Below are 25779 nucleotides of genomic sequence, written 5' to 3'. Positions count from 1 at the left end.
AGGAGAGGTCTATCATCGGCTACTAGTTGGAGGGTCATAGGCCTCCTCCAGCCCCAAAGGCAGGATGCCTCTGAGTAGCAGATGGAGACTCCACAATTAAGTTGGTGTCTGAACTGGAGGTGTCCGACAACTCCTCTTATGCAACTCGACTGGATCGGTTTCAGTTTGAGACTCCTGAGGATGTGGACAAACTGCTTGGAGCGCTGAGGCCTACCACTTGTTCTCTTGACCCTTGCCCAACATGGCTTGTTCTAAAAGCCCGGAAGTATGTCCTTTTGGCTGAGCTACTCTGCTAAAGAGTTGAGGTTGCCCTTGACATGATGTGCTGTTAATGGAGAGAAGGTGTTACTCCGCCCACGAGAGTAAGAGGGTCGCCTCCTGATGTAGTTATCTGGACTCGGTGCCCCCCTGCCTGTTCACATGGGCTTTTGCCGTCGTATTGTCTGTCTTCACGAGGACATCCTTTCCCTGAACTGTCCTGGAAGCTGATGAGAGCCAAGCGGATGGCCCTCAGTTCCATCCAGTTGATGGAGTGCTTACACTCCAAAGGGGACCATCGACCTTGAGCGGAGTGCTGAAGACAGTGGGCTCCCCATCCCCTGGTGCTGGCATCCGTGGTTACTATCAGGTGTGGATAGTCCATGTATTACTTGCCCTTAAGGATGTTCTAGGATGCCAGCCACCAGAGGAGGGAGTGATGTACCGGTGAAGGAAGAATCAGCGTAACTGGTTGCTTTAGAGATATGGCTGCCTGGTGAGGAAGGAGGAACCACTGAAGGATTTGAAGATGGAACCGGGCCCAGGGAACAGACTTGAGAGTGGCGACCATGAGGCCCAAGATCCTTGTGAGGGACAACAAAGGTACCCTGTGGGATCCTAGTGCTTGTCGTATTTCTGAAGTCAGGAGCAGGAATCTGTCGTGTGGAAGGAATAAACGATCCTGCTGAGTGTTGATTATAACTCCCAGATGACGTAGGTGATTTGTGGGAACTAGTTGGCTTTTTTGAACGTTTATAATAAAGCTGTGGTGCTGTAGAGTGAGTAGGGTAGTCTGCAGATCGGAGTAGGCTAGGGTCTCGGAGCGACATTGCAGAAGAAGATCGTCTAAGTACGCAAAGGCCCTGATCCCCTGCAGGCAAAGGGTCGCCAGCAGGGGGGCTAGGACCTTTGTGAAGATCCTGGGGGCTGAGGACAGCCTGAATGGTAAGGCGGTGTACTGATAATCGACTCCTGCATATTTGAATCGCAGAAGGGATCTGCTGTATTGGTGGATCGGAATATGGAGGTACGCCTCCTTCAAGTCCACTGATGTGAGAAGATCCCCATGATGTAGAGATTCCATGATGGCTCTGAGAGTTTCCATCCAAAATCTGTTGTACTGCACCCACTTGTTTAAAAATTTTAGGTCCACACCGCTCGGAAGGAGCCGTCCCACTTTGGCACTGTGAATAGAATAGAGTAAAAGCCCCTCCCCACCTGGTCCTGAGGGACCTGCTCCACCGCTCCGATATCCACAAGGTGTTGAATGGCTTGGGCCAGGTGTGAGTGTTTGGTAGAAGAGTTGAACATGGGGTAGGTAGGAACCTGGAAGGAGGAGGGCCGTTAAGCTCTATTCTGTAGCCGTGTTTGAACAGGTTGAGCACCCATTTGTCTTTCGTGGTCTGCTCCCAGGCATGCAGGAAGCCAGAGAGGTGGCCTCCCAGGAGCACCTGACCCGAGTCACAACTGCTGCTTGGTCTGTTTTGACTGAGCGGAGGATGGTCTGTTTCCCGAATTCCTGGAGGAGAAACGCTGCTGGTTCCAGGTTCCTCGTTGCGGCTTGAAGTCCCGATCCCGGGGCTTGAAAGAGGAACGAAAGGGCCGAAAGGACTGAAAAGGCCTTTAAAATGTTGGCTTGTCCTGTTTGCGAGGTGCGGAGGGCATGGTCTTCTGTTTGTCGCTGGACCCCACAAGGACCTCCTGGAGAACAGCCTCTCCAAAAAGCTTCTTGCCGTCGTAGGGCACTGCTGATAGGTTAGCTTTTGAGGTGGCATCAGCCTGACAGCTCTTTAGCCATAAGTGCCTCCTTCCTATGACCGATGTGGCAGAAGCTCTGGAAGAGAATCTTATGGCATCGAGTGTGGCATCCGCCACGAAGGCCTGGGCCTTCTGCAGCTTGACCAACTGCTGTCTAAGGCGGGTAGGATCTGTCTGGGTATCTGCAAGGAGGTCATCGATCCAGAGGAGGCTGGCTCTGGCAGCCATAGATGCGGCTGCTGAAGCTCTAGTAGCAAAGGAAGAGTTGTCATGTACTCGCTTCAGGGCCATCTCTGCTTTCTTGTCAGACGGATCCTTGAGGGATGCTTCCCCATCCCGAGGTAGAAGGGAATTTGACACCAGTTGGGCCACTGGCGCATCTGTATTTGGAGTTTTCAGAAGAGATGCTGGTTCCTGTTGAAGAGAATAAAAACGTGTTGCTGCTGCCATGGGCTTGTGGACGAAGGCAGGTAAGGCCCATTCTTCCCTAATGCTTTCAGTGAAACAGTCAGGCAAGGGGAGAAGCATGTCTTTAGGCTTTGCCTTGGGAAACACTAGAGCGCCTTTAGAGGAAGGAGCAGAGTCAGGTTGAAGCTTGGAGTGTAGGCCTATAGTTTTAAGGATCTTTGTCATTAAAGGATTGAAGTCCTCTGGGACAAACAGGTACTGAGACACATTAGAGGGTTCAGGCCCTTCACCCCTGACCATTCGCCCTCCTCTTTATCTTTATGGGTGGTTGGCACTTGTGCCTCCTCTCCTGAGTCCATCTGAACCTCTTCCACATCACAGTCCCTACCAGAGGCCATAGTTCTGGCATACTGTAATGGAAAAGTGCTTTTACGCTTTAGGGGGTCTGGATCCCCAGAGTCCTGATCGGAGAGTTCAGAGGAATGAACCCTGGTGGCCTGAGGAGATGAGGACTTTGATTTTTTTGATGAAGTCTTAGAGTGTTTCTTTTTCTTTTTGGCCTTTTTGGGCGATGGGGGCGGCGGCTAGACTCAAAGGATTCCTCAGAGGAGGAAGAGTCCCTTTTTCGCTTTCTAGATTGCCTTTTGCGCTTTTATTCATTCATTCATTCATTCATTCGATTTCTATACAGCCCTTCCAAAAATGGCTCAGGGCGGTTTACACAGAGTAATAATAAATAAATAAGATGGCTCCCTGTCCCCAAAGGGCTCACATTCTAAAAAGAAACATGAAAGACACCAGCAACAGTCCCTGGAGGTACTGTGCTGGGGGTGGATAGGGCCAGTTACTCTCCCCCTGCTAAATAAAGAGAATCGCCACGTTAAAAGATGCCTCTTTGCCAAGTTAGCAGCGGTTGCAACTGTAAAAAGGTGTCCACCATAGGGTTTTTGAACCATGCCTGCCATTCTGGGGGCATAGAGGCAGGTGAGGCAGTAAGTCTCGCGGTCGAGGTACACACACACCCCCGGGCAGAGCTCACCACGTTCTGAAGAATTGGCGCTGTGGGGGCCTCTGCAGAAGCAACCATGGTTTGGGCGGGCTTTTTGGCGCAGGCGCTATCATGGGTCACCGGGGAAGGTGCCGCTTCCATGGGGGCCTCAGATATCGCCTTGCTTTCCCTCTGCTGGGGCGGTGGATGGGCTGTCAGGTGCCTTGCTGCCGAGTTGCTGCAAAGGACCCCAGGGGAAGAAGGGCTCCGCAGTCTCGCCCGGGTCAGAGAAGGTCTGTTTTGCTGCTGCAGAGCGCGTTCCAGTGCCCGAGGGCAGGATACGCGCTGCAGCTGAAGCTGGCTCCCTTTCGGATGACTCTCCGGTAGCCGGCAGGGGTAGAGACGAACCGGGCACTCTGGTGCCCTTTGGAAAGTTCTTTCTAGGCTTCCCTGCAGGAATGCATATATTTACACTTGTTCCTGGTAGCTCCATACGGGGGGGGGGGAGGAGAAGGGAGCAGGGAAGCAAGCGGAGGAAAGATCGATCTTTTCTTTTTTCTTTTCCAGGAGAGAAGCAGAGGAAAAAACTGAAACAATATTCATTCATTCATTCGATTTTTATACCGCCCGAGCTGGCTCAGGGCGGTTTACAGTTAAAAAATAGAAATCATTAAACACAATTAAAACAGAAATACAAATATAAACACCAATTTAAAAACATCTTAAAAAACAATTGAACTATCAAAACAATTAAAACTAATTAAAAACCCTGAAAGGCCTGGCCTTTCATGGAGAAATTGGTGAGAAAGGTTGAAAAGAAGAGAAAAGCTGCAGAAGAAAAGGCTAGAACAAACAGAGTGAGACAAAAAGCCTGCCTGGAGCTAAGCAGGACTGAAAGAACTGGGCGGGGTCATCCTCCTCAGCCGGGTCTTTCTTTAGCTAATTATAGTAATTGCTTGGGCCTGCATGCCCAAGGCATCTGGACCCCCCAACAGCAGCCCCCTTCATATCAACCTCCTCGAGCTTCTTACAGTTTTTTATGCCTTCCTCTGCTACAACATCGAGTGATCCAGGTACTCTTGGACAATATGATGGCAATAGCCTATCTCAACTGCAAGGGTAAAACAGTCTCCAGGTCCATATGCAACGTAGCTCTTCTCTAAAAGACCAGGGACAAGATACTGCGGAAAAACACTCATTGCATCATACTCACCCTGTGATGGCCACGGCAGCTGTGGTTCCCGATCTCAAGACCACCACCAACACCTTCCACTCCACCAAAATATTTATACCTCGCCCCTTCAGTGCACTACTGCTTGGGGCGGCTCACAACAATAAGATAGACACAAGATACTGTGTCTTGTTACCCCTGCTGACTTGGCAAAGAGGTACCTTTTAACGTGGTGATTCTCTTTATTTAGCAGGGGGAGAGTAACCGGCCCTATCCACCCCCAGCACAGTTCCTCCAGTGACTGTTGCTGCTGGTGCCAATCTTATGTCTCGTCTTAGATTCTGAGCCCTTTGGAGACAGGGATCCATCTTATTTATTTGTTATTTCTCTGTGTGAACCACCCTGAGCCATTTTTGGAAGAGCGGTATAGAAAATGAACGAACAAACAAACAAATAAATAAAAATACAATAAAATAATAAAATTAACTAAATTAAACAAAAAAAAAAGGTTGTCAGATTAAAAACCACAATCATTATTAGGTTCAAATTAAGGTTATTTTAAAAGCTAAAGGTTATTTTTAAATTATAAAAAGCTAAAGAACCTACCAGATATAACCAAAAAATTGAGCATTAAAAAGCCTCTTTTAAAAAGTGTGTTTTAAAATGTTTTTTAAAAACACTGAGGGAGGGGGCATAGCAAAGCTCTTCAGGGAGGGCATTCCAAAGCCGAGGGGCCACATCCGAAAAGGCCCTGTCTCTAGTCCCTGCCAACCGGATCTCTGTTAGTGGCGGGTCATGAGCAGGGCCTGAGATGATGAGCAGAGGGCCCTGGCAAATTCATTTGGGTGAATGTGGTCCTACAGATACCCTGGCCCCAAGCTGTGTAGAGCTTTAAAGGTCAATACCAGCACCTTGAATCTGGCCCAGAAGCGGACCGGTAGCCAATGAAGCTGACGTAGGATGGGTGTAATACTCATGAAATGACTTGCACCCACGAGCATCCTTGTGGCAGCATTCTGAACCAGCTGAAGCTTCCAGTCTTCAAGGGCAGCCCCACATAGAGCGCATTGCAGTAGCCTCATCTGGATGTTACCAACGCATGAGTGACTGAGGTCAGGTCTGACTTCTCCAAGTAGGGTCGCAGCTGGCATACCAGCCATAATTGGTAAAAGGCACTTCGGCACACCGCTGCCGCCAGTGCCTCCAAGGACAGTGTTGGGTCCAGAAGCACCCCCAAGCTGTGGACTTTGTCTTTCTGAGGGAGCGTGACCCTGTCCACGATCAGATTTACCTCATTACTTGGATGCTTAGTTCTACCAACCCAGAGCACTTCCATCTTATCTGGATTGTTTCAGCTTGTTTGCCCCCATCCAGTCCAGAACAGCCTCCAAGCCCTGGTTCAGAGCATCCACTGGCTCCCTGGTGTTTGCTGACTTAAAAGATAGGTATTGCTGAGTGTCGTCGGCATATTGATGGCAATGCAGCGCAACCTACGGAGGGCCTCTCCTAGGGACTTCATGTAAATGTTAAACAGCATGGGGGACGGAATAGATCCTTGTGGCACCCCAAAGGCCAAGGGGTGGAGCAGGCATCCTTCAGCACCACCTTCTGTGTACGACCCCCTAGGTGGAATGACAGGTTGCTTACTTGTAACTTGGGTTCTTCTAGTGGTCATCTGTGCTCTTACACGAATGCGCCTGTGTAGAGACCACATCGGAGCTTCCAAGCTAGAGTTCTTAACTTTTGGCGGTAACTTGGTATATAGGCGACTGCGCGGGCTTCCCTCTCCAGTCTTCTGAGTCCGCATTCTGAAAGAGACTAGCGGAAAAGACATGAGAAGAGGGGAGGATGGGTGGGCATGTAAGAGCACAGATGACCACTAGAAGAACCCAAGTTACAGGTAAGCAACCTGTCGTTCTTCGATGTGGTCTCTGTGCTTTACATGAATGGGCGCATAGCAAGCTGCACCTGTGCCATGCTCACCTGGAGGAGGGATCAGGTGAAGATGGATTGTAGCACCGCCCTGCCAAATGCTGTGTCTTTTCTGGCTTGGACATCCGGGGCGTAGTGTTGTACAAATGAGTGCTTTGACGCCCAAGTAGCTGCCTGACAGATGACGTCCAATGGAATAGACCTGTCAAAGGCAGTAGACGCCGCAACCGCTCTCGTTGAATGTGCCCTGATAGAGGGCGGGAGAGGCTTTTTGGAAATCTGGTATGCTAGGGAGATGGTGCGGACTACCCATCTGGATATGGTTTGTGCAGAGGCCTGCTTGCCTCTGTTAGGTCCAGAGTGGAGTATGAAGAGAGAGTTGGAGGTTCGAAGGGCGGAGGTGCAGTCGATGTAGAAGGCGAGCGCCCGACGAACGTCCAGAGTATGGAGACGTCGTTTGGCCTCAGTTGACGGCTCGGCGAAGAATGCAGGTGAGGAGATCGGTTGGGAGCGGTGAAACGAGGTGACCACCTTCGGTAGGAAGGTAATGTCTGGCCTAAGGATAGCTTTTTCTTTGTGGAAAATTAAGTATGGAGGCTCAACTCTAAGTACCCTGAGTTCACTGACCCGCCTGGCCGAGGTGATGGCTGTGAGGAAGGCTACTTTACAAGAAAGAAGGTCGAGATAAATCGTAGCCATGGGGTCAAAGGGAGGGTACATGAGAAAAGAGAGCACCAAGGTTAGGTCCCAAGCCAGGGCCATGACTGGCGGATCTGGATAGAGGTGAGTGAGTCCTTTAAGGAAACGCTTGACAGTAGGGTGTTGGAACCACGATGGTGTGGAGGGCGGAGAGTTAGCCACAATGGCTGCGAGGTGAACCCGCAAGGAAGGCATCTTAAGTCCAGCCTCCTTGAGGGACAGCAAATATGAACAAACATGTTCTACAGAAACAGAGCATATGGGAATCTCCCTGTGTGTCCACTTGTGGGCGTGTCCACTTGTGGGAGTAAGAGGAGACAGTAGAGGGTTTACGCGAGACCTGGACTATTCGTAGCAGGTCTGCAGGCAGGTTGGGACTATGTTCCAAGCTTTGAGGTGGAGGCGCTGTAGATCTGGATGGAGAAGGCAACCGCTCTGCAGGGAGAGGAGTTGAGGGATGTGCGGGAAGCGGTGGTACCGATGGTTGGATAGGCGAAGGAGTCAGGGAAACCAGGGCCTCCTGGGCCACCATGGGACAATGAGTATGCAATGTGGGTGGTCCTGGGAGATCTTCTGAAGGACTCGAGGAAGTAGAGGAATTGGAGGGAAGGCATAGACTAGGAGTCCCGTCCAAGTCATGGCAAACGCCCAGGGAATTGAATCCGATCCCGGAGCTGGAGCAATATTGGTGGCATTGCGCATTTGCCTCTGATGCAAAGAGGTCTATTTCTGGGAGGAACCAGCGGTGGAAGAGGGAGCGGAGCATGGGGGGATGTAGTTGCCATTCGTGTGATGTTGTTTGAGTCCTGCTTAGCCTGTCCGCCGTGATGTTGCTTTGTCCCTGTATATGGACCGCCAGGGGTGTGACACCGTGGCGAATGCACCAGAGCCATATTTCCATGGCCAGGAAAAGAAGGGAGCTGGAGGAGGTGCCACCCTGTCTGTTCAGGTAAGCTTTGGCGGTAGTATTGTCTGTCTGGACGAGGACGTGGGAGCCCCGTATCAGGGGAAGGAAGGCTCTTAAGGTCTTGAAGATGGCTAACAGTTTGAGACAATTGATGTGGTGGGCAGCTTCGGTCGGGGACCAGATGCCGTGGATGTTGTGATTGTTGCAGTGGGCACCCCAACTGTCCATGGATGCATCTGTGGTGAGTAGAAGGGTGGGATGTGGGGCCTGGAAGGGGGAGCCAATGCTGAGGTTGACCTGGTCCGTCCACCACAGCAGGGAGTGCAGGACCCGAGGCGGGATCGTTAGGGTGCTAGTGAGGGAGCCCTCGTGTGGAGAGAACACTGCAAGGAACCAGTGTTGAAGAGTCCTGGCCCGTAGCTGGGCGTGAGGGAGGACATAGGTGGTGGAAGCCATGTGCCCTAATAGGCATTGAATTGTTTGCGTTGACTGACTTGGGTACTAGAGGAGGTGGGATGACAAGTCCAGGATGGCCTGAGTTCTGCGCTGAGGCAAGAAAATTTTTGACTGCATGGAGTCGAAGAGGATTCCCAGAAACTCTATCGTTCTGAAAGGGGTGAGCTTTGACTTTTCGTAGTTCAACTGGAGGCCCAGGTTGGAGAGGAGGTTGATGACTGTGTGAAGGTCTGAGTAGAGATTGCAGGTTGTTGGCTACCACAAGCCAATCATCAAGGTACGAAAATTTTTGAATGTTCTTTTGTAGGGCTGCCACCACCGGGGCCATGCATTTGGTGAACACCCGGGGTGTGGATGCCAGTCCGAAGGGAAGGGCGCGAAATTGGTAATTGTTGTCTGCTGTTTGGAAGCAGAGGAAACGACGGTGCTGGGGTCTGATGGTGATGTGATAATATGCATCTTTGAGTTGTAGAATGGAGATGATAGTGGGAATAGTGACCATCCGGAACCTGCAGTACGTGATGTAGGAGTTCAGCTCCCGGAGATCCAGGATAGGGCGAAGGGAGCTGTCTGGCTTGGGGACCGTGAAGTAATGGGAGTGGAAACCCGGGGACTGCGGATTGTGAACCAGTTCTATTGAGATTTTGAGAGTAGAGAGTTGACTTCCGCCAAGAGAGCCGGGGTAGGCGGAGTGGGTAACAGAGGATTGTATGGGGTGGGTGGGGTCGATGCAAATTCTATAGCATACCTAACCCTCACTATGGTCAGTGCCCAGGAGTTCGTGGTGATATTTTCCCATGTGGGAATGAAAGGGGAGAGTCTGGTACCCCAGTGGGGAGGAGGGTGCAAGTCATTGTCTTTTGGCTGGGTGCTGAGATCCTTTGGATTGCTGCTGGAATTTGGATCCAGTGAAGTGACCACACTTTCTGTAAGGCTGGTACCTGGCAGAATGAAAGGACTTGTCTTGAGGTTGATAGTATTGCTGTTTGGAAGAGTACGGTTGTTGCTGCCATTTTTGCGGTTTATAATGACGGGATGTCGAGTATTGAAAACCCATGGAACGGGCCATGTTACAAAGTTTCTGCACTTTTTGAAGAGTATCATCTGTTTTCTCTCCGAATAGGGAGGAACCATCAAAGGGGAGATCTTCCACCCTGGATCTAGCGTCAGGCGTGAGGCCAGAGGATCAGAGCCAGGCGTGGCGACGGAGGGCAATGGAAGTCGCCATCACCTTAGCGGCCCTTTCCGTGGAGTGGCGAATTGCATGCAGTTCCTATTTGGAGGAGACCTGCGTGGCCTCACGGAGAAAAACTTTGGCAGGACCCTGCTGTTCTTCAGGAAGATCTAGAAAAGGGGCAATATGCTCCCAAAGAAAAGACTGGTATCTGGCGTAGTAGGCCTGGTAATTTGTAATTCTTGTTAATAAAGAGGCAATAGAATACCAATGCCTTCCAAACGTATCTAATTTCTTTCCTTCATCGGGTGGAGTGGAGGAGGAATACCCCCAGAATTTTGAGAGGGAAGACTCCACAACTAGATCCACAACAACTACTGATCTAGAATCAGTAGACGGATGTTGTTTCAGGAAGGAGTCGTCCTGATCCGTCGAGGCGTGAACCTTGTAAAAGGAGTCAAGCCGCTTAGATGTTTTGGGAAGAGAGGAAGGCTTGGTCCAAGAGGCCTTGGCCACCTTGAGTATAGACAGGTTCAATGGGAGCGATACCGATAGATGTGCATCATCTTCAAGCAGCTGGAATATGGGGACAGGTTCGGATTTATACCCCTGAGAGAGTTGGACTCCCAAGGAAGCTGCCATACGCGAGACAAAGTGTGTGAAAATTTGGAAATCTTCCAATGGAGAATTAGGCCTAGGATCCAACAGCAGAGAAGGAGGTGAGGAGCGCAATGATATTCTATCGGATAAGGATGACTCTGGGCCGTCTTCATCCGAGGACGAATCCGACGAGTTGGTCGAAACCAGACGTGGAAGCAACTGGATTCAGAGCCGAGGAGCTGGTCTGGAGTCCGGGGCAATAGTGGCCGTAGCTGCCTGTACAGGCAAATTTCTAGGTGGAACCCGTGGTGGTAGGAGAGATGTAGTTCGGGGTGGAGGCAGAAGAGGAAGAGTTGTCGGTCCCAAAGGCGGATACGGGATCGAAGCCGAAGTCAAGTAAGCCGGTACCAAAGGGCGAGGAGATGCAGAACGCCGAAGGGGCAGCTCCGTGGCAGTCGAGGCCCAATGGCATTGGCAAACCTCCTGATGAGTATAGAAATAGTCCGCCTCTTCCTCCACTTGCCTGGCATAGCACTCATCCAGAGCAGCTTCGAGGTCCCAATTGGCCCAGCGGCACGGTTGCTCTGGAGGAAGTTCCTCAGGTTCAGAGTCATGCTTGGACTCTTATACGGGATTGTGAGGACTAGGATCATAGGCTACCTCTGTATCTAAAACAGTCTCTGTTTGTAAAGTAAGGGATCGATGTTTGGTATTGTGCGTCGACTTCTGCTTCTTTGTTGGCGGTTCGGAGGGAGTGCGACGGTCCTTTCTCTTTTTCTTTTTGGCTGGCTGGACAGAGTGTGGCTCAATCAATGCTGCCATCAAAATCGACACTGCCACCAAACTCCTCGGTACCGACGTCGAAGGCTGAGCCATGGGATCGACCGGTATATTCATCTTGGGAGTGGTCACCGAGACTCCTGGAGGGAACGAAACGGGCTGTAAGCCCCAGGCTGCAGGAGAGGCACTGGAGGAGGCCTGCATAACGGACAGTTTGTCCAAGCCCATACCCTTGAACACTTGTTCCCAAAGCCAAGAACGAATCCGAGAGGCCTGATTTTTGCGCGCCTGCTTGGTAAAGGACGCACAATGCAGACAAGAGCCAACCTTATGGGATTCACCCAGACAGAAGAGGCAGAGTTTGTGGCCGTTGGTCGAAGGGATTTTAGATTTGTAGCGACCACACTGCTTAAAGTTTGTAGTCTTTGCCATAGGCCGAAGAAGGTATCAAAGAGAAATGGAGGCAAAGAAGCTGTAGCACGCTGGGCCCAAAGGCCACTACGAGACAGAAACGAAACCTTGAGGGAAGGGGGGTGGGTTTACCAGGGAAGAAATAAAAACACTAACGAAGGGGAGTACTGAACAAAACTACAGGGGAAAAGGTAATAAGGCAGTACTTAGCAAAGATCTAGCAAGGAGTTGCTCAGCAATGTGTTTTCGACCACAGACGAAGAAAGACTGGAGAGGGAAGCCTGCACAGCCGCCTATATACGGAGGGGGTGTGGTTACCGCCAAAAGTTAAGAACTCTAGCTTGGAAGCTCTGATGTGGTCTCTGTGCAGGCGCAAAGCCTATTCATGTAAAGCACAGAGACCACGGCGAAGAAGCAGAGCCACCATATTACCATGCCCCCAAGTCCCAACCCAGAGCGATGTCCCAGAAGGATACCATGGTCGATGGTATCGAAAGCAGCTGAGAGGTCAAGATCAACACAGTCATACTCCCTCTGTCTATCTCCCGGTGTAGGTCATCCAGGGCCGGACTGGGGGCACTGAGAGGGTGATGGAATGTATGTGGGGAGGGGCCAGGTTTTGATCAGAATGGGTACTTAAGGGTGGGAGTTGGGGCACAGGGGTGGGGCAGGGCACACCGGGAATATGCCCTGTTGCCCTAAGGGCAGTCTGAGCCTACTTCACACGACCAATCGGAAGGAGAGGAAGTGGGGCTCTCCAGACAGGGAGAGCCCAGCGAGCACAGCAGGGCGCACCAGGCGAGGGTGCACCAGGAAAATGCCCTGCTGCTTGGTGAGCCAGTCCGAGCCTGAGGTCATCCATCAGGGAGACCAAAGCAGTTTCAGATTTATCCAGGGCTGCCTGGAGCTGAGATGCCACAATGCTCTCCAACACCTTGCCCAAGAAGGGGAGGTTTGAAACTGGTCGAAAGTTATTTAAGTCATCTGGGTCCAATGAGGGCTTTTTAAGGAGGAGCCTAATGACTGCCTTCTTCAGGCAAGGGGGACTACCCCCTGCTCTAAAGAGGCATTCACCACCCCCACCACCCCTGGACCCAATTCCTCCCTACAAGCCTTCACCATCCATGAAGGGCAAGGGTCGAGGACACACATGGTAGGCCTCAACCTTCCAAGCAGCCTCTCCACCTCCTCAGGCAACACAGTCTTATGTCCCAATAGGCAAGCTGTGTCCTTCATCCCGACTGCCAACTGTTGAATCTGATGGCCTGGAAGGTCAACTATTAGATACCATCTTCCTGAAAGGAGTCAACATGTTAGAACTACGTGTGCAAGTGAAAATGCTTCTCGTCACATGCTGCCTCCAAGGGCTTTGACCCCTTCAATGGAACCATCTATCAGATCCTTCTATACTTAATGGTTCTAACGTGTTCTGGACTATCAAATATCTCTCTCAAGGTCCATCTAGCAGCACTCTCCACAAGACACCCAGGCTGGGATCGGCATTCAGTTTTTCCCCATCCTCACTCCTCAAAGGCATAAACAACCTCTTTCCACCTATCAGAAAACTCTTCGAACCTTGGAGTCCCTCGTTGATCTTGTCCTCTCTCACCGAACACACTCTAGAGCCACTCCTCTCCGCTAGCCTCATCCATGTCTTTGAAAGTTGCCTTCCTTGTTGTCAAAGTGAGAGAGAGAGAGAGATCGTAGACATTGATCCAATTAGCAAGCCTACTCCTAAAATGGCAAATATGTGGCGGATTAATGGAGAGGCAGAGTAGCATTTGCCTACAGTGGCAAAATTTGAGCAGCAGCAAATGTTGCACTCCTCAAATTTTGCCGCCCCTCCTCCCAAGTGACTGCATGGTTCTCTCTGCAGCCTGTTTTGGAACTTCCTCCGCACGTTATCTATTTTTTCAACTAAAACTCTCAAAAGCCAGACCCTGAATTAAAGACATAGGTTTATTTTAGCTTTACAGCACAGGTTTTACAGAAATGAGCTGTTTGTTTTCGTACAAAAATACCATTTTATACAAAAATGTGGAAGAGGTAAAAAGATTAGTACTTTAGAAAAATGCCAGCTCTCACATTTCATTCCATCATTTAAAGCATTCCAGCAGTTTTAGTACAATAATAAATCCTGAAATCTCTAGGTCTTCCTCCCCACCCCAAAACCTCTTGATTTAAATGATAGTATACTTCATAGCATGAATTTCTATTGATCCCTTAATTTAAAAACCCCTGGACTAGAATAATAACTGTAAAACAAAAAAACAAACAAACTTCCCAGTAGTTATTTTTTGTAGGTCAAGGTGAAAATAACTGAGCACTAATACCTGATCAGCTTTTAACCTACACAATATTGCCTAAGCCAAACTAAGGAGTTACACTTGCATAATGTGCATATCACTTACCATGTGCATATCACTTGCTGAATTAGGAGGAATGGTCATAAATGTGATACATATTCAAATGTGTATCTGAGTGTGGATGCCACATATCTGCAACACATTGCTTTCAATAGGTTGTATATTTGAATGCACATCTCCATTCACATTTTGGCACTAGTTACACATAAATGCCTTGGTAAATACATAGCCCTTGTTCACTCTGCTTCTTTTAAGCCTCCAAGTAGGTTACGTTTAACTTATGTTAAATATATATATATTTTAAAAAGACACAGTTGTATTGAACTATTAAGAACTTAAAATTATTAGGAACTTATGTCCTGCTTGATCCAACATCCTGTTCCCAGCAGTGGTCAGCAAGATGTTTCTATGAAGCCAACAAGCAGGACGTGAAGGCAACAGCCATCCACCACTCTATGTCTCCTAGCACTTAGTATTCAGAGGTATACTGTCTTTGAACATGGAAGTTCCATGTAGCTCTCATAACAGGATGGACCCCTTTCTCTATGAATTGGTCCAATTCCCTTTCAAAGATATCCAAGAATTGACCACCATCTTGTGGTAACAAATTCTATGTTAATTATGCACTGCACAAAGACATTTTTCTCCTGTTCTGAATCCATTACTAATCAGTTTTATTACATGTCTTTGAGTGACTCATACTCTGAGGTGAAATAAGATATTTCCACGAAAAATTAATCATTTTAATCACGGCTATCATGCCCCCCTTAGGCAACCTTTCCCCCCTAAACTATGCCCCAAATGCTTCAGCCTTTTCTTATTCTGAACATGCCCCAATCCCCTGATCATTTTGGTGGACCTTTTCTGCACTGTCTTCAGCTGTTCTTGAAGTGGCAATTCCAGAACGGCACACAGTATTCAAAATGCAACTTCAGAATAGATTTATAAATAGGCATTATGATACCAGCAGTTTTCAGCCCCTTTCCCAATAATCCTCAATACTGAATATGCCCCTGAACAAAGTTGACATTTTCATTATCTACCACCATACTTTAGCATCTCTTTCCTGGGCTGCCACTGCCTGTTTAGAGCCTATCAGTGTAGATGTGAAGTAAGAATTTGTGAGGCAGGGTGTGGGGTTGGAGTTTGCCTCAGCAGGCATCTATACTTAAATTGAATCTCTTGTCATTTTGTTGCCCATTCACTGAGCCTGGAGAGGCCCTTTTGGAGCTTTACACAGTCTGCTTGGATTTAACTATCCTGAATAATTTGGTATCATCTTGAATAAGTTGGCTCCTACTACAATGTTCACCTCCAACTCCAGGTTATATACGTTACATAGTACTGACCCCCAATACAAATAATTAGGAATGGAAAGGGAACTCTACTCTTACTAAGTTCCATAGTGATAACTATCCATTCATTCCCTTTCTGTTTAATAACCAGTTACTGAACCACAAGAGGATTGTCATCTTATCCCATGACTTCTTAATTTGCTGGAGGAGTATCTGGTGCGGGACTTTGTCAAAAGCTCAAGTAAATGTCTACCAGATATTTTCAAAACATTTTAAAAGGTTTGTTTGTAAGGCAGGCCTCAATTTACAGATGCTATGCTGATTCTTTCTCAGCAGTTTCTTATGCCAGTTTACTACATTCTAGCCTTAATGCTTTGTACCAGTGTACAGTAACTGGGACAGATATTAGATGAGCATCATGTAATTTACTGGATTCCTTTTTTAAAATTGGTGTTACATTAGCTACCTTCCATTCTTTTGGGAAGGAGGCAGACCATTTTGTGTGGCAATATAGATTTTTGTCAGGTCATCAATTTCATATTGGAATTCTTTCCGAAGTCTTTAGTTGTGCTGCCATAACCTAGTAGCTTGTTAATTAGCCTAGAACCTTTGTCACCTTATCAAACTGCAGGTGGAGACTTGCATGACTGAACGCTCCTACATTTACTGCACACTAAAACCTAGATGGCAGAGTCCAGCTCCCCAGCATGCTAGCGATCTGTGTGTAACTGTCCCCCGCCGCCACCAGTAGAGGAATGTTCTCTCATGTGAGCCTTCTTCTGCAGGCAGAAGCTGTATTGTTGGCACACATTTATCACTCCACTTGCTGTTTGTGTGAACCAGGCCTTATTTCTGCAGATAACCGTACCTGAACTAGGTTTTTCAGGGAGGGTGTGTGTCCAACGGCTTCTAGAGTGAAAACCAATGCAAAGAATTCACTTGGTTTCTTTGCATTCTATTTCTGTTCACCAATTCTTTCACACCTTTGAATCTAGAGACTGCCCTGCTGGCTAGTTTCATACTTGACTGAGGATAGGTGGGCTATTGCTCCCAGGAGGGGTAGACATGGAGGGGATCTCAGTATTTCTAGTTTCTCCTAACCATCCCTGCTTGGAGGGACACCTCATAGAGGCAACCAGTTCTGAGCTATTTGCACAATGTCTAACTCAGCTCTGAACTGTGTAGATTGGTTTGTTAGGACAAAAACCTACACAGAAAAGTAAAGAAAAGGGCACCTACTGGATAGGACAAATGTGTCCTATGTGATTCAGATATAAAGGGGAAATATCATTCCTTACCATTTGCTTATGGGCAATGTTTTTTTTATGGAACTAGAACTGTGGCACTGGACAAGGACTAGATGTTCCTTCAGAAGAAAGATTATTGGTTCTGATTTAGCTATTTAGAAATTGGATACGATTATACTCAACATAAAATTATATAAGAAAAAGTGCACCAAGTCTTTCTTAGATGCAGTACATTTCTAACAATAAAGATCTTCACCATTCAGAAGTACCTTAAAGCTCCTGTGTCCATAGTTCTTATTTACAATTATGACAGTAAACTTAACTGTTGAAGGGTTGAACTTTCATCCATTAGCAAAACTACAAAATGAACTGTACAAACTATAAATATATTTACAATCCAGAGTTTCTATAGATTTTTGGCTTAATCATCACAACATAATTTAAAAAATACATCTTGCAAATAAAATTATTGCTGAGCATCCAGATGGCAAGGATCTGGTTTAGCTGTGGCAGTTCCAAGTGGTTTGCATTTCTGCAGCTAAATTGGTATTAACAGCTTGGCTAGAGAGGCAGAAGAACTAGCCAAATATAATGGGAAATAAAGTAAACACAGGTTCTTCTGAAAGTACAGCCTGCAGGCACATGGGAACTGCTGAACTCATGGTGCTATTCCATGACTATGGTATGCATATGATTACTACAATTTGGGTACAGTCAAGTACATCTGTCTTTCCCATCTGACTAGTACCAGACCTTTCTCTGGCTTGCAGGTATTTCAAGAACTGATTGAGGAAAAGGGGAAAACAGGAAGAATTGATAAATGCAGGACATCAGTGGAATATATAAAGAAGAAGCATGCCAACAGTGAGAGACTGAGCAAGGGAACAACACACTGAATCAAAGATTATCACTTTAAGGGTTCAATTAACCAAAACGACAGTCTCACTTCCCATGTAAAAATATGTATTTTAAAAAAAATTAAGTTACTTCACAATGGATGAACAGAAGCAACAGGCAACAGGGCCTGTGTATAATTAGAATTTTTTGGCTGGAATTTTAGAATGTTGCTGCACATTTCATTTATTCTAAATCAATTAAAATTTTCCAAGCTTCATACGTTGCATGCAAAAGCACCCCTACTGAAACTGCATCACATGCTTTGCAATTCAGATGTTTTGGAAGATTCTAAAATAGAAAGGGCATGCATTTGTCCAATATATTTGAAAAATAAAAACTGCAACCCTATTTTGACTTTGTAATCACAGATGCTAGAGCAGGTATTACTTTATAGTCCTGCCCTCGGCTTCTGACTGTGTGGCTTTCAACCCAATGGAGGATGCTTTTGTGCCAATCTGTGCTAATAAAGGCATCACCTTAGTATGTTGCCCTCCTGACTCCAATGGGAAGCTTACACCTTTTAATCCAAAGGGTGCTAATTTGGGCATGGGCTTCCAAACAGTGCCAGTGTTGTCAGATTCCAGATTAGTTCTCATCTGTAGAACAGGAGGCAACACACTTGTGGTCTTCAGCATTTGTCCTGTATTTTTCCAACGTCTACCACTATTTATTGCTGAATGATCAGAATTTGCTTCAGACCCTGGCATTAATTTCAACACACTCGGTTCAAGTGAAGGGTCTCTCAAGTGCCTATCACTATCAGCTAGACTGTCATCTTCCAAGTCAAGCAGAAGAGGGGTTACAAAACCACTACCCCCTTGCACAAGACAGAGGTCCTTAGATCTTCTATCTAATGCACCAGATGTAAAGTGAGATCCAGCTGCAGCAGCTGATTCACTACAACTTTCCATATTTCCTAGAGAAAAGCTAGAGCTTAGGGAGTTGGGGAGTTCTGATATGTTTGAAGCATTGTCATTCAACTGCTGATTAAGAGACACAATTTCACTCAGAAGTGAGGTGAGAGTTTCATCTGTGTCACCATTCTCCTCTTTGTCCATCAGGTCACCTGCATTCAGTGCTGCTTCCTGGGTTGCAGAGGCTAGTTTTTGCCATTCCATGTCTATCTGCCAGTCCCTAGGCTCTTTAGCCTTCAGCCTTTGAACTGAAGAATCCTTTGCCTTTGGCCAGTTTCCTCCCTTGTCAATTTGTTCCCCGCCAGCCTGGTTCTCAGCTAACTCTTCAATGCACAGTTCTGTTGTGAAGGATTCTGGGAATCCATTTAAACTGGAGACATTTACTATTTGTGGAAAACTGTTCTCTTTTTCTACAAGAAAAATATGTTCTGTACTGGCAGTGTCTCTGTCTTTTCCACAAGATATTTCAGCTTCCTCTTCAGACTGAAAATTAGTCATTTCCTGAGGAACAACTTGCAAAGGGTGCTCAAACATCTGGATATCAGCATCCAGGGCTACATGAGGATTCTTATTTACATCCAGGTTTAAGTTGGTAACTCCTTCGGCAGCTAATGACACCACATTTACTATCCTTGGCATCATGAAGGAGTCTTCATTTTCTGTAAGGCAAAGCAAAAAGTCTATTAGGACACCAATTACAGGGGCTGAGATGCAAGGAGCTTTCATAGTCCACCGATTCACATGCTATGTGGTATGTGAAGCTATTATCTGAGCAACAGCAAAAGCCATCAAGGGCACAACAAATGAGTTTCATGGCCTTGCGGGTCCCAGCCAAGAATGATGAATTATTTTTCTTCAAACAGAAAGTGCTAACTATTTCAAGAGATCAACTGCAAAGGTGGTACAAGAGTCGTACCCACTGAAGAACAAAAACACAATTGAGAATACACTTAAGGATGAATGTTACTTGCACTACACATACAGAGCAGACTGCAAGCCTACTTCATGGATACCCATCTCTCTTTCCCAGCATTTCAGCCAAGCTGCTCTTACGCATCTTCCCTACAAAAAATCAGCAGCAGGTTCCCTTCTAGGTCTCATGTGCAGCTCAGAGATCTCTCCATCCACACCTGAGCCGTGCTCCTGCTCCTCCTCCTCCTCCATCATCTGTTGCTCCACCCCCCTCACCTCTCGGTTGCAACTGTGGCGCTGCCAGTGCTGACTGGCCAAGCTGCAGCCCGCTAACCCCAGAGACCTCCCCACCCTCACCCGAGCCCTGCTCCTCCCATGCAGCTGATTTATAACAAGTTGCATCTTTAGAACATTGGGACCAAGTGAGTTCTTACACTGGTTGTGTGCATTTGTGTGGCTAGGTACATTTTACACACCTAGGGTAAAATTTAAACCAGGCACAGAGATTATTCTGGGCATACAGATATGTTTTCAAGAAGTTTTATGGCTTAAATTTTACCCTTGTGAGATCATCAACTATGCTTCCCCCCCTTGGACTTACCTGTGTCACAGTCTCCTTTCTCCAAAAGAATCAATGGTTTTGTAAGCCTATTGGACATGATCTTTGATTCGTTCTCCCTAGAAAGAGAAGCGGGCTTATCTTCCAAAGAACGAATGGTCTCCACAGTTTCAACAGTCTTCACAGATTGTTCTTGGTGTTGCTGATTCGTCTGTGTTTCCATTACTTTCTGTTTTGCCAAAATGTATTCTAGCTTCTTCAAAACTACCTTCTGTGATTTGCCTATAGAGAGAAAAAGACAAGTCAGATTTCCCTCATACTTGGTAATTTAAGGTCTTGGAAGTATGCAAAATGAACTCACAAGTTGGCCAAGAAAACAGTATTTCATAGCACAGAATTTCTAGTACACATGGCGAATAGGAGACCAATGCAAACAGTCAGCAAGTTGAATGTGTTGGAACCAGCTTTGAAAATCTAGCCTTTATAATTCTAGCCATCTTTCCTACATTCAAAAGCACATTGAACTATCCTGGCACCCTTCTATTCTAGGTTGTCTAGGATATTATTTTATGTGCATTGCATTTTACGAAATGTTGTCCCTTAAGTTACCTCACCTGTGAGTGCAGTTATTTTATAAATCAAGGTGTTTTTCTTGCGCATCAGTAACGTCTTCTGACAAGTCAGCTTATCTGCCTGATTAATCAGCTCCTGGATCTCTTCAAAGGCCTGAAAAGGGACTAAAAGGTCATTTTTAGATTCTAGTACAATACTCAAAGAGAGCTTCTCTTCTCTCCATCATCATCATCATCATTATTTATTATTTAACACATTTTTATACCATCCAAAATGCAAGTTTTCTGGGCGGTTTACAAGACAATAAAAACAACCAATAAAAAGATTAACACATTTCAACAATTAAAATTGAGAACATTAAAACACGATTAAAACACTATTTAATTAAAAGCCTGGGTGAACAAATGTCTTGACTGCCTTTTTAAAAGTTGTAAGAGATGGGGAGGCTCTTATTTCAGCAGGAAGTGTGTTCCAAAGCCTCGGGGCAGCAATGGAAAAGGCCTGTCCCCGAGTAGCCACCAAATGAGCCGGTGGCAACTGTAGACGAACCTCTCCAGATGATCTCAATGGGTGGTGTGGTTCATAGCGAAGAAGACATTCTCTTAAATACCCAGGGCCCAAGTTGTTTAGGGCTTTATAGGTTATAACCAAAACCTTGTACTTTGCCCGGAAACATATCAGCAGCCAGTGTAGATGTTTTAAGATAGGAGTGATATGGTCTCTCCGAGATGACCCAGAGACCAACCTGGTTGCCGCATTCTGAACCAACTGAAGTTTCCGGACTACGTACAAAGGCAGATCTGGCCACTGCCTCAATCTGGGACACCAGGGAGAGTTTTGTGTCCAGAAGCACCCAGAGACTGTGTACCTGTTCCTTCTGGGGAAGTGTGACCCCATCCAGAACAGGCAGATCAAAATCATCTCCCGGGTTCCGGCCCCCGCACAATAAGTACCTTCGTCTTATCTAGATTCGGCCTCAGCCTGTTACCTCTCATCCAGCCCATCACTGCCTCCAGGCAGGCATTTAGGGGGGTTATGTCTTCTCCTGATGTTGACATGGAGAAAAAGATTTGGGTGTCATCAGCATACTGATAACACCCTGCACCAAATCTCCTGATGATCTCTCTCAGTGGTCTCATGTATATGTTAAACAACATTGGAGACAATATGCAGCCCTGAGGGACACCATACCAAATTTCAGTTTTTGAAGAACAACAGTCCCCGAGGGAAACCAGGGACACCATCTAGAATCTGGCCGAGAGGTAAGAGTGGAACCCCTGCAAAGCAGTGCCTTTCACCCCCAACTCCCTCAGATGCTCCAGAAGGATACTATGGTCAATAGTATCAAAAGCTGCTGAGAGGTCCAAAAGGACCAACAGAGTCACACTTCCTCTGTCAATTCCCAATTGGAGATCATTCATCAGGCCGACCAAGGCAGTCTCAATCCCATAGCCCACCCGAAACGGGTCTGAAACGGGTCTAGATAGTCAGTTTCATCGAAGACAGCCTGGAATTGAGAGGCCACCACCCTCTCAATTACCTTACCCAGCCACGGGAAGTTGGAGGCAGGCTTATAGTTGCTCAACTCTGAAGAATCCAAGGTAGGCTTCTTCAGAATTGGTCTAATAAGGCAAGGAGGCATCCTGCCTTCCCTCAGAGAAGTATTTATGATCTCTACTAGGCCTTCTACAACAACCTCCCTTTAGCCATGTCGGGCAAGGGTCAAGAGAACAGGTGGTAGGCCGCATAGCTCCAAACAGCTTGTCCACATCCTCACAAGTTACAAACTGAAACTGATCCAGCCTAACCACATAAGAGGAGTTGCTGGACATCTCCGATTCAGACACTGTAGTAATTGTGGGGTCTAAATCAAAGTCAGCTCAAATACGAGAGATTTTATCCACAAAAAATTCATTAAGCACGTCACAGTGGGTAATAGATGGTTCCAAATTCTGATTCAAAGGAGAAGGGGCACTCACTAGCCCTCTCACAACCCTGAACAACTCCACTGGATGTGAACTTGCAGACGCAATATGGATGGAAAAGAATCGCTTCTTTGCCGCCTGTATTGCCAGAGCATAGATCTTCAAATGTGCTCTATGTTGCAATCTGTTGGATTCGAGTCGAGTCTTCTTCCACTTGCGCTCCATTCATCTACCGCACCGCTTCAGCCCCTGTAGTTCTTCCGTATACTAAGAGGCCAATTTTAAACTGGGTCGGAGAGGACGCTTAGGTGCGATCATGTCTACTGCCCTGGTGAGTTCTCCACCAGGGCATCAACAGAATCACTAGCAGAGCTAACACTAAATCCCTCCAAGGCTTCTTGGAACCCAATTGGATTCAATAACCTTCTCGGGCGGACCATTCTAATGGGCCCCTCGCCCTTGCAAAGGTGTAGTGTGACTGTGAGTCCAACTTTAATCAGATGGTGGTCCATCCATGACATTTCGAGTCCCCACCCTGATCAGAGTAAAAGACCAGATCAAGCATGTGACCTGCAATGTGTGTCGGTCCTGAGACCCTTTGGGATAGGCCCATAGTTGTCATGGCTGCTATGAGCTCCTGAGCCGCCCCAGACAAATTGGCCCAAAGTGGACACTGAAGTCCCCCAGCACCACAAGCCTGGAAGACTCCAACGCCAAACCCGCGACCAAGTCTGTCAGCTCAGTTAGGGACTCCATCGGGCAGCGGGGCGATTGGTACACCAACAGAAGTCCCAGTCTATCCCTGGTCCCCACACTTAGGGACACACATTCAATATGGTCAGACACTTCCACAGGGATCCTGGACAGGGAGAGGTTATTCTTAAAGACCACAGCCACTCCACCTCCCTGCCCATGTCCCCACACCTGCTCCTCAACGGAGTACCCTGGAGGGAGAAGTTGGGACCAGACTGGGCCACCAGCCTCCCGCAACCAAGTCTCTGTAATACATACCAGGTCTGCCCCTTCATCCAAAATCAGATCATGGATGGTTTCCAGTTTATTCTGGACAGACCTGGCATTACAGAGGAGCAAGGTGAGTCTGTGGGAGGTTGCCACTGCTCCACAAGGTCAAAGAGCTGGCAGGGCAGCCGGAAGGGGAAACAGCTGAGATTGCTGACTTCTCTTCCCCTGTAATGACATGCTTACCTGCCAACTTTACTTTCGCTATTCCCCACCACGACCGGAATAGCCACCCCACAGTCAGTGGACACACCCCGTCTCCCCATCCCCAGACAAACCAAGACACATCCTAACATAGCATTTTAAAAACAAAACTATGGCTGAAACTTAAGAGAAAGGTTAACAGACCAAATTCTCTACCATATTCAGAAAATAGGTCCCTGGTAGCAAGCTGTAGTTGGGTGTTGGGGGAAGGAGAAGACAAGCAAACGACAACAACTTTTGATGGGAGTGATAAGCTTGGACACTGCATTTACTCAGCTTAGATACTCTAACAATTAAATCAGACGCATTTGTCAGCGGTCTGACACTTCTCTGAGGAAGAGATACTACTGGCACTTGACGTTTCCCCACTATAGCTAGACAGTAAAGCAGCTTGAACTACTTTGGATGGGTGGCATATACATGAAATAAATAATAAATAAATGCTTGTTCTGCTCTTCTAATATATACCTGCCTTATCCAAATTAGAGCACTGGTTCGTTTAGTTTAGCATTGCCTACGCTGACTGGCAATGGCTCTCCAGCCCCACAACAGGAGATACTAGGGATTGAATCTGGAGCCTTCTACCTGCAAAGCAGCTGCTCTACCAATGAGCCAGAGCCTCACCTGAGGAACCAATAATACGAACATAGGAAGCTGCCTTGTACCAAGTCATGCTATTTGTCTAACTCAGTACTGCCTATACTCTCTGGCAGTGGCTCCTCAGTGTTTCAGGCAGGGGTCTTTGCTAGTCCTACTTGGAGATGCAGGGGACTGAACCTGGGACTCACTCGGCTATGAAATATGCTCTGGATAATTAGACAGTTGGCTTCCAATACTACATCACAATATTTTTCAAATTCCACTGTAATGTAAAAATGCAACAGTTTCTCTTCATGAAGAAAAATTTCTTTTCACATACAGCTAATATTATAGGATATGCACCTGCTTAAGGAGGATGCGCTTGGCCACTCTGGGCTGGGTGTGTCCCAAAGTCACTTTCAGTTTCTCAAAGAGCTTCTTCATTTCTCCACGACGACGCCGTTCATCTGCTGTGTGTGTTGGGCGATAAGCAACCTTTTGCACCACAATCTGTGGCTCCGTGTTCCAGAGTTCAAGTTGCTGTTGACAGCAACAACATCATGGTGAACAGTTAAAATAAAATTTAAAATACAGTAACTGGTACAATTATGTCAGATTTTATGTTCTCTCAAAAACTCACAAACAAAATCAGTGTCTAGGACACACATCACAAAAAATCAACAGGAGAACACACACGTGTTACCTACCTTAGGTGACTTTGCTGTCACTTTATCTGAATGGTCATGAATAAGGTGCCTGAAGGATCTAAAAAGGAGACATATTTAGTTGTACCCCAGACAATCTAGCTCAGAAAGCAGCTTAATCTCAAACAGAAAATGCAACAAGAACATCCCTTATACCAAAGGGCTCAGAAACGTATCTCACATACATTTCACATATTAAAAGTCTCATAAAAATCACACCCTGTTTCTCCCATCTCTCTGTATAGATGACCACTTGACCATGTGGCTCTTTAAGGCGGGAGGAAGCGCCAGCACTTCAGTTCCTTGGAAACTGCTGGAGCTGTTGGTCATTTTTGGAGCAATAGGTTTCTACGTAGAAGACTTGAGCACTACTGCAGAAGAGAGATTAGGGAGAATATAATGGATGTCAACTAATCACTATCAGATCATCAGTTACAGGTGGGCAACCTGTTTATCTGGGGTGTGATCCACTGAATCCATTAGAATGGGTGTTTAGTTAGCTCCTTTTGGAGGAGGGAGCAGTAGTGTCACTGTAACACCCCTTTGAGAACACCTCTCCCAAAATTTGTCTCCACCGCAGAACGCAAGTCAATGGCGTAGTGCTTTACAAAGGGCTGTTCTGAGGACCAGGTTGCAGCCCTACAAGTGTTCCTAAATGATATGCCAGATAAATGAGCCACTGAGGCACCGTACGCTCTGGTTGAATGTGCCTTGATAGACTTAGGTGGCTGTACTTTTTGTAAGTCAATAGGATTAGCTCTACTAGCCAGTGGGATAGCATTTGTCTTTACAAGGCCTGATCCATAGACCTTCCTTTGTAGGATATGAACAACTTTTTTGTCTTTCTAATCATCTTTGTTCTTGATAGGTAGAACAGAAGAGCCCTTCTAACATCTAGGGAATGAAGAGCCTTAACAAGAGCTGAAGAAGGTAGGAAGCACAATGTCTTGGTTTATGTGAAAGTCTGCCACAACCTTTTGTAGGAAAGTAATGTCAGGATGCAGCAGCACCTTATCAGGGTAGAAGAGTGTATAAGGCACAT

At 46.9% G+C, this 25779-nt stretch overlaps 1 protein-coding gene across 9 annotated transcripts in view; it reads right to left on the bottom strand.

Moving 5' to 3' along the window:
* Nucleotides 1-13482: 13482 nt before the first annotated feature.
* LOC128339683 (MAX gene-associated protein-like) overlaps nucleotides 13483-25779 on the bottom strand; it is a 45604-nt gene continuing 33307 nt past the window's right edge. For 8 of the 9 annotated variants that reach the window (XM_053283981.1, XM_053283977.1, XM_053283982.1 and 5 more), the window contains exons 17-21: nucleotides 24741-24798; nucleotides 24397-24573; nucleotides 20347-20458; nucleotides 19775-20014; nucleotides 13483-18920 (exon numbers count right to left, since the gene is read on the bottom strand). In XM_053283981.1, the coding sequence (XP_053139956.1) occupies nucleotides 17731-18920; nucleotides 19775-20014; nucleotides 20347-20458; nucleotides 24397-24573; nucleotides 24741-24798 (1777 nt within the window). In that variant the 3' untranslated portion in view covers nucleotides 13483-17730. Of the gene's footprint in view, nucleotides 18921-19774; nucleotides 20015-20346; nucleotides 20470-24396; nucleotides 24574-24740; nucleotides 24799-25779 lie in introns of those variants that run through there. The other variant, XR_008313165.1, reaches the window with a different exon arrangement.

Source organism: Hemicordylus capensis, chromosome 1 (genome assembly GCF_027244095.1).
Source record: "Hemicordylus capensis ecotype Gifberg chromosome 1, rHemCap1.1.pri, whole genome shotgun sequence".
NCBI classification, from domain to species: domain Eukaryota; kingdom Metazoa; phylum Chordata; class Lepidosauria; order Squamata; family Cordylidae; genus Hemicordylus; species Hemicordylus capensis.
This window is presented reverse-complemented; position numbering and strand designations above follow the sequence as displayed.